General features: G+C 38.7%; 1 protein-coding gene across 1 annotated transcript; it reads right to left on the bottom strand.

Annotated features, from left to right (window-relative positions):
- Nucleotides 1–643: 643 nt before the first annotated feature.
- LOC124261970 (WD repeat-containing protein 18-like) lies at nt 644–8,146 on the bottom strand. The gene is made up of 11 exons (XM_046696330.1): nt 8,111–8,146; nt 7,522–7,713; nt 5,816–5,926; nt 5,223–5,356; nt 4,511–4,658; nt 3,906–4,049; nt 3,668–3,741; nt 2,900–3,024; nt 1,796–1,968; nt 1,592–1,636; nt 644–797 (listed from the first exon to the last, which is right to left on the bottom strand). Exons 1-11 carry the CDS (start codon nt 8,126–8,128, stop codon nt 660–662), a joined length of 1,302 nt encoding a protein of 433 aa, XP_046552286.1. The 5' UTR covers nt 8,129–8,146; the 3' UTR covers nt 644–659.
- Between the last annotated feature and the right edge of the window lie 1,233 nt (nt 8,147–9,379).

Below are 9,379 nucleotides of genomic sequence, written 5' to 3'. Positions count from 1 at the left end.
ATTGCTAAAAGCAGCTTAAAACCAAACTCACCCACTCACTCTTGGTTAATGCTGTTCTCTGCAGTATTAAAGTTTGATAATCTGGACCAGATAATCCAAATTGATTTTATGGACAGTGGTCCCTTCCATTAGTGTACAATAACACACTACCAACAACATTACTGAGCCAGACAACCCAATCCATTTGGCAGCCTCATCCTGACCCATGCTCCACAAAGCGATCAACCTGTGAAGATCCGGGTCAGAATTGATCTTCATCAACCCATGCTTGTTCTATGAGGCGACTAACGGGATCGGGTGGTCAGGCTCGCTGACTTGGCTGACACGTCATCATATCCCAATTGCATAGATCAATGCTCATGTTGTTGATCACTGGATCAATTATTTACAGACTGATGCCATTTTGCTGGAATATTGCTGAGTGCAGCGTAAAACTAAACACACTCACTCACAAAGTGATCTTGGCACTATGATTTTTTCTATTAAGTCTACGTTACGTTTGAGACTTACGATCATCTCTATTCACCAGATTGTTTTCTATAACAGATCCAAACACATGTTGATATGTACATATTCTACAATCCCAACTTGATGACCTGGTTTACAAAGATTAGAAACAGTGTTTATGTATAAACACAGCAAGTTGTAGGGTATACAGTTTATTTAGTAGTGAGTATGTTATGTACAGCATACTGGTACAGGTCCTGGTTAGCACCCTGCAGTCGGTCCAGGTCGCCCTGGAGTCGAACCACCTCCTCCTCCAGCTTGGCTTGGGTGTGGTCATCATGACTGGAACTCTACAGAAGAATGTTACATTGTTTCAGTGTATGTCAACATTGTGTCTGCTCCATCAGTACTAAGGCAGGATACAAGGAATGGTATTCAAGCACTGTATGTGAGTCACACAGACACATCGGCTCCTGGGATGTCTATGTACCTACTTTTATATATGAAGGATATATTATTTACCAAAATCTGAATAAAGCAGAGTATGGATGCTTAATAGGGCCTAAAAAAGTGTTGTGGGTCCGATTACCCGAACTACCCTTGAATTCTGATGCAGATCCTATTGTTTGGGGCAGTATGAATAAAATAAGCTTTCTGATACCATTCGGTTTTTTCCAGGCACCGATGGACACTCGGCCTAGTGCCAGGAATCTCAGTCTGAAACTTCACTGAATAAACAACTACCCATTGATAAATGTGCTATTAGTTCGTACTTTACTTCGTCGAAATTTTTTGTCGGCCTAGGAGTGTATTGATTGATGAAAGAAGTGATGAATTGCAATGCAAATAGTATGCTGTAACACTGTATACCGACTTTGAGCCACCCGGTCTTCACTGTATCCCCTTAATCTTGAGAGCCACACTGGGAACAAGTATACCATCTTTTGACCTCTCTTACTATGACACACTCAGTTGTCAAACCATCTTATGCTCTCTGGCCATTACTCTTTCACAACTTTTGCTTTGTAACTACCTTCAGTAATGAATGCATAGTACTGAGTGTACTGAAGGATAGTGGAGGACCTTACCTTTGGACATGTAGTAATGTACACATGAAACACTGACCACCAAGAAATATACTCACTTTCATCATTTCATTAGATGCAGGATGAGCCATGTACTGATTCAACTGAAACAGTCAGCAAACAATTAGAAAATTCAAGACTTGATAACATAGTCCTTCATTACACAATTCTAAAAACTTACATAAAACAAAACTTACAAGAATTAAGTTAATGAATTATACAGAACAGAAAAGGAAGGACATGTAAACAAAGGCAATGTCAACCTGATGTGTTTCATGAAGCCAGACATCAAACACTTGTGACTTGTCAGAAATTGTATCATCAGCTTGTGTGGACACCAGTTGGCGCTTGAAGTGTTGAAGAGGAAGCTGAGGTCTGCTGTCGGGCAACGCCACACCCCGGGGGGTTTGTTTCAGGAACACGTTCGTGATCACATCTTGGAGAAAAAGAAGCAGTATTAGTTTCGTACTCACAGAATTGAAATGGAAACTGACTGCTTGAAATGTTAAATAGGAATTCAAAGTACCGGTATTGATTTCTTCTTGATTTTTCACTGTGTATGAATGTGATGAAACATCCAAAATGTGAAAAACAAAACAATCACCATGGCAACATTTATGCTGACACTATAAATCTTCAGAAAATTCCCAAGTGATTTTATGTTTACATTCTATGAATATGACACTTTCATTTGTCATTATTGTATGATGCCATTCACTGTATCATTGTGTCACATAGTGACCTTCTATAGCTGACAATGTTTGAGTTCAAGTAGACAGTGTTGTGGAAAACATTGGGGGTTTTTCAGGTTTGATTTCTGATGAGGACGTTACTGAGTATTTGCACATCATTAAATATCCAGCCTCCAGTGGTGGCACATGTTCACCACCTATACAAGTGGTACATGTTCACCACCTCCACAGGTGATACATGTTCACCATCTCAAAACAAGGCACATGTTCACCACCTCCACAGGGAGCACATGTTCACCACCTCCACAGGGAAAACATGTTCACCACCTCCACAGGGAGCACATGTTCACCACCTCCACAAGGGGCACATGTTCACCACCTCCACTCGGTGCCCCACCTCCACAGGGAGCACATGTTCACCACTCACAGGGGGCACATGTTCACCTCCACAGGGAGTACATGTTCACCACCGCCACTGGGTGCCCCCTGTTCACCACCTTCACAGGTGGCACATGTTCACAACCTTCACAGGTGGCAAAAGCCCTAACAACTGTGGACCTGACTGCCACTGGAATCCTTGACAAACCATGAAAGGTAAGGGTGAATTTTCCACTGGAATCCCAGGGTGAGTGAACGCTTCTAAATCCCATGCAACATGTTGATAACCTAGCTTACCTTTATGAGCTAATGTTCGGACACACTGACCGCTGAATACATCCCAGATCCTCACAGATGCGTCATGTGACCCAGACACTAGCCTTGTTCCATCCATGGATACAGATAAACATGTAACTTGTTTTCTTAAAAGACAAGAAAAAACAACATTCCTTAAATGTCTTATCTTTCTTCATTTCATACTGAGATTACTATTCATGATATTGAACATTATCTCTTTTAGTGAAGACTGTTAAAGATGTGTGACTGTGTCAGTGATAAAAGAAGCTGTATGATATAATTTGGCTTGTAGATTGGTTTTCAGTACAGCAAGCTGTATGTTCCTTGTAGAATGTTCATGCCTTGAGAAATTATATGGAATGCTTTTCTTTGTATGATTTGTGCGACAAACAAATTTTATGGACAACCAAATTTACATATGGAAGATTGGATAAAGAAATCAACAGTCAAAGACCTACATTCTTGAAAGTGAGTGACAAGCAAATAATTAACACTATCAATCCAGCCTTAAAGCTACGCATAGCCCCAACTACTCAAACCTTTTCAGAGTATATGACAAAATGATCTTAATATTAACGCTGATATTAAAATGGGAATTGAAATTAAGATGTATGACTATGAAGATAGAAATTTCATGCAATTAACAGCTGATGACTTGGGCATATGCTACTAGTATTTATCATTTTTACAACAACTATAAATTGTTTTGGAATTCTAATAATCATTAAGATAGGCAAACAGGTGTTGAAGTTAACGTGATATACATACTGATGGCCTTTGAACATGGTGACACCCTCATGGCTAGTAGTATTGGTTGTTATGTGTCGTTCTGTTTTCACAGGCTGAAAAATGGAATATAAGCTCTAAAATGAGAAAGGCTTTATGAATCAGCATGGACATTCACTCATTTACAAATCATCACAAACCACATATCTTGTGGGTTAACAACACAACACACCCTGTATTGATATTTTCCAACCGTAACGATAATCTAGGACTTCCCTACCTGTGTAAACATTGCCACGGCATGTATGTTGCCATTACTGTCTCCGGCAAACACCCGCAACTCCATGTTGTCCATGGCAACAGACGTGATACACGAGTCAAACACCAGCGTACACAGCAGCTCCCCTGAGCTCAAGTCCCACAACTACAAACAGAAACAGTACCCCCAATAGATAGGCATTAAAGACCAAGTAAATTTGGGGGAACTTTTAAGTCAATATGCCAATATGAAGAAGCAAATTATGCACAAACTTGTGGATTTTGTGCTTAATTTGCTGAAAATGAAACATATCAATTATTCAAAAAGATGTTATTTCTGTTCACTGTTACAGAACAGAAGTCTTAATGTAAAACATTAAAGACAGTTACAGTGTACACAAATCCTGAAAACAGAATACCATATAGGTTGAGAGAGTGAAAAACACATAATGCAATAAAATCTGGACCTGGCAAACCAAAGATTGCTATTATGAATTATCATTGTGTAATCTCATTGTCACCTTATTCCAATGTAATCACTTCCAAAGTCTTTTTCAACCAAGCTCAATGGCAATCCAGTGCTTTGCTTTCCTTGTTACACTGTGGCTCAAGACTGGCCTCTCTCACCTTGCATGTATTGTCTCTGGAAGAGGAGATAACTCTTGCTCTACTTCCTCCACACCCAACATGGAGGTCTGTGACAGGAAGTGAGTGCCCTGACCAGACATGTCTTGGTTCTGGACGGCTCTGTGAATACTGTGAGATGGACACTAACCTGAAACAAAATGTACAGTTGTATAGCTCTTATTCTAATCGCAAACGCTAAAAAACTGAACTAAACTAATTACTGTGGTAAATGGAATTGTGTACATGGAAGTGCTTTTATAGCTCTCTGCGAAGTATACATCCCAAACTGACTTATCATGCTTATGAACTTGATTGTTCTATTTTCACATTTTAAACTCGTCCTACCAAGTACCTAGTTATTGCTGGGTAAACAATGACATATTTTGTACAAAGATATAAAGATGTCATGACTATAAACCATAGTATTTCAGCCTAAGGCAGGACAGCAGCCATAGAGATTCTCAGGAAACATGATAAGAATGGTCACCCATCAGATGTTAGTCCAGGAAAATCTTATCAATCAGGATTTCCAACTAATCAGATTGCAGCATAATTCACACTCATCTGTGTTACAACTGATCATATCTTAGGGACACCTGAAATGGACTGCACATTATACATGTGAAGAATCTCACACAAAAGACAAATTTAGGCTAGAGGACATCACAACTCTCAGGACAGATTGTGCAGGGGAAGAGGATTACAAACATACCTGACAAGAGACCATGCTATCACAAGATTGTCTTCTCCTCCAGAAACAAAATGGCTGCCATCGTCTGTGAACTTGATACAGTTAATGTTCTGATAGTGCCGACTGACAACTGCTAATAGATTCCCATTACACACCTGCAACAAAATCATGCAACATTAAGTTTAACATTTTACTTATTTACAGCATCACTATTGAAATCCACCTTCATATGTCAATATTTAGTATATAACCTGGCTTCAGTAATCCATGTACTACTTTCAAAGTAACAGATAATTTAACAGTGCATAAAATCATACACATGAATTTTCAATGCTAGAACAGAAGGTTACTATTAAAGATGAAAATTAATAATTTTGAGTCCCATCTTTAATAAAAGAGTTACTTAACATTTCTGTTGATAACACATTTGAATTAAGCGTAAATATGGACACTGAAATAAAGCAATTGCACTTCATGATAAATTCATCTTTCATTGCTTTTGTGAATTATGTAGTATAACACGCCTGTTCCACTATTCATTTTTTATGATTCCCCCGAAGATTCAGTAAAACAGCAGTGATGAAATGTAACATAAACCTATGACAACTCCCTACCTGCCAGACATGTATCTTGTCAGCAATTCCTGCCACACAATAACTCCCATCAGGTGACACGTCAAGGGAGGTCACTCTACCTGGACACACCATCCGCATCTGAGACTGGTTCTGTAAGTGTATATGAGTGAGTGAACTGGGTTTGAGAATACCTCAGTAATATGTTACTTGGAGCATAATGAGTGAGGAAATTTGAAAGTGATATCTTCTTGTCATTTGACACTTCTGTGCTAAGGTGCTTCGGTATCCCGATTGTGTAGACTGATGCTCATGCTGTTGATCAGTGGATTGTCTGGTCGAGACTCGATTATTTACAGCACACCACCACCGTAATTGTGCTGAGTGTGTTAAAAAACAAAGAAACAAGCTTAGGTGTTTACCACAAGTACAGGTATGGGGTGTTGATGAGCTACAGACCCGTGCCAGTTATATTTGGACACTTGATAATTTCCATAGACTTACATGTTAATTTAGTGTAGCATAAATAATTTTCATGAAATTAATTTTCGTAAGTTCCAAGTCAAATTTTGCACACTTGTGAGGAATCATCTTACCTACAATCACATAATTACACAATTTCTGTTTAATTTTCCGTTGCTTATTTATCGAATGGCAACAATTTAATCAACATATGTACAGAGCCGTGAACTCTTTAACATGGCAGCCTATGTGATTGTGCATTGTGGAACCACCTGTAAGTTGATAAATGTGATATCATGAGTTAAATATTGGTCGGAAAATTGAACTGAAGTTATGTGCGCAGAGCAGAGATGATTTCAAATTTGCCTGTCAAATTTTATATAGATCCATCCTAAACTCACTTCATGAAAATTATTTATGCTACACTGAAATAACAATGTAAGTCTATGGACATTACGTCAAGTGTCCGAATATAACTGGCACGGGTCTGTATGTGTCATAATCAGAGGGGTCTGAAATTGTATCTCGCAATCTCAGGGACGCAGCTGTACACAGTATATTGTGTCACTTAGATGACCGAATGAAGCCCAGTGATGGGCCAAATACACCAGTTACAATCAGCTGACAAGGCACAAGGATCAGCTGACAAGGCACAAGTCACCATGGAAACAATAAGATGTGACTATAGTAATAATGAGACAGTAGTGTTGGGAACTGGTTGATATCTCACAATTGATGATTGGTTCATTACCAACGAGCAAGTACCAAAAATAATTGCTTAGCGTCATTTTTAAAATTTTCCTTTTCAGGTTTGCTATTGCAGGTATAAAGAAAAAACATTGGTTCTCTGTTGTTTTTTGTTTTATTGAGAAACTGCGCAGTGTAAAATGATGCAGCTTGCTACTTTAAGGTGATGACTAATATATCATGAACATAAACTTCCCAGAGTCTTCAAGAAATATTTAGTCATGACTTTTCAGTAAGAGAAGTGAGTTTTCTAAGAATTAAACACATTTTTATGTTCCATTGTCAAGTGTTTCAAACACTAAAACAGTAGTTCCCAAATTGTTTGTGCTTGATTATGAGAAAATGTGATTGATTGCTTGGTCGTTTGGTCACTGCGACCAATCTACGATTATTTCAATTAATCGGAGCACCACTATCAGACAGTATGATGGTTATCATTATCTTCTAAAAAGACATTTGCTATCATCTGCTATCATTTTGTAATAGGACACCTGTAACATACAAACGATCAGCCAACATGAACATTTCCATCCACTGACCCTTTTTTGTAGACTCCATACATTCAACAAAGGCTTAGTTGGGTTGGCACCGATCAGGTAGTCCTGTCCCAGGGTGGCAAGTGTTCGGGGACTGGTGCTTCCACCTTTGTATGTGGTGAGACTGCTTCCTGTCTCCAAGTCCCATACACATGCATTCCACAGCTGACCTGATGCATCGCTAGTAAGTAGAACCTGCACACAGAATGTATCATCACAGACAGACAGACATAGTGCATGTATGGTTCACGACTAGACTTCGACATATCGTAAATATTCAAGATGTCACGGGGGAGTGTTTTGTTTTTTATTTCCTTCACCCGTTTCAAGTTGACGTTACACTGTATCAACTAGCTTAATTAGTCTGTACTATGTTTATCATGCTCGCACGGCCTAAATGTCACTGGTGTATGTGGGAGGGGGTTGGGGGACTTGCATCAGCAGTTGTCATCTTCAAAACGCAGAGTGGAAAACGCTGACAACAGCATACTCGATCACATGTTTACGCATAAATTGTACTGAATTAATTTCCTTAATGGCAGACCCATTAATAAACGGGATCATTTTAAGAAAATACTGTAAAAGCATGTACCTCTATGGGCGCAGCCATGTTGAAAATAAGCACCACCTGTAAGCAAACGGAACAAAGAAAGATAACTCTGGCGCACTTATGAAGAAAAATGTATTTTCCCTCTCTTCAATTTGATCCTTTATCGCGAGGTTGCATTTTTTAAAACAATTTTAATGAAAGCAATTATTTCGTCTTTTTTTTTTGGAGAGAGAGAGAGAGAGAGAGAGAGAGAGAGAGAGAGAGAGAGAGAGAGAGAGAGAGAGAGAGAGAGAGAGAGAGAGAGAGAGGGCTATCACATGGTTAACGGAACGCTTTTTGTGGGTGTCACGTATATTAGTGGCGGCAGTCCCGAACCACATAACTTGGAATTTATTTATTTTCGTGAAAAAAAATCCAACAAATCTTAATCATTAAAACCACAGGGAACAAACCATTAAAACCCAAATGAATGAATAGATAAAACAAAATTAAAATAAAAACAAAGAAGTCTCACCCGCTAAGGACCGTTCTCGAGTTTCGATGACTGCCAGTGTCCCCAAAGCATATCTAGTGACGCCATCTGCAATAAGACTCTGTATTAAGCATCACGGCATTCCATCAAATGACAGAACTGAAAAAAAGTTTCAAAACAAATTATGGTTAAGACCAATCATTCAAACACTAAGTGTTTCCAATTCAATGTGAAATAAAACCTGTAATGTACGTATATCATTAAAAAAGGTCCAGTCCAGAACCTGAGTGCACAGAGAGAAGACAACTGTGCCAGAGATGCATATTATACTACTGAAAGTTTGCTGAAGGCATGATATGAAAACAATCATCCCACACTTTAATAGTTGGGAACAGTTGAATAGTTTCTTGATGAACGGACACTGAGAGACAAGGTAAACATAATAAAATAATAGTATGGAATAAATCCTGTGGATAATAGCCTGAAATAATTCCTATGAATAATAGCAGGAGATAAAGCCCATGAATTAAAGTCTATGAATAATAGGGTGGAATAAATTAATTAATGCTCATTTGTGTAGTTAATGAAAGCTTTACTTTACTTTGACTTTCCTAAATATATATGTTCTCGGAATACATAGCGGGCTCTAATCATTTTACTAATGGTGACAGTGTGTCGATACCAACAACTACCGAACAACCTCATATATCACAATGAACATTTACACCCATTCTCTCCCACTAAATACATATGTTCAAGGACTATGACATTTCGCGACGTCTGAGTAGTAACATTGCCTATATTAGCTGCGAGATCGACATTAAAACTGAAAGCTCCAC

The sequence above is a fragment of the Haliotis rubra genome, unplaced genomic scaffold (genome assembly GCF_003918875.1).
Source record: "Haliotis rubra isolate DU_JTF1 unplaced genomic scaffold, ASM391887v1 Scf819, whole genome shotgun sequence".
Lineage (NCBI taxonomy): Eukaryota > Metazoa > Mollusca > Gastropoda > Lepetellida > Haliotidae > Haliotis > Haliotis rubra.
Note: the sequence above shows the minus strand (reverse complement) of the source record. Positions and strands in the feature narration are given on the sequence as shown.

Bases quoted from the DNA above. Each gene is read 5' to 3' on its own strand.
- LOC124261970 (XM_046696330.1), bottom strand. The intron at 4,659-5,222 runs GTATGTTTGTAA...ATTTTGTTTCAG, and splicing joins ATAGCATGGTCTCTTGTCAG to GTTAGTGTCCATCTCACAGT. The intron at 1,969-2,899 runs GTAAGCTAGGTT...TTTTTCTCCAAG, and splicing joins CCGAACATTAGCTCATAAAG to ATGTGATCACGAACGTGTTC.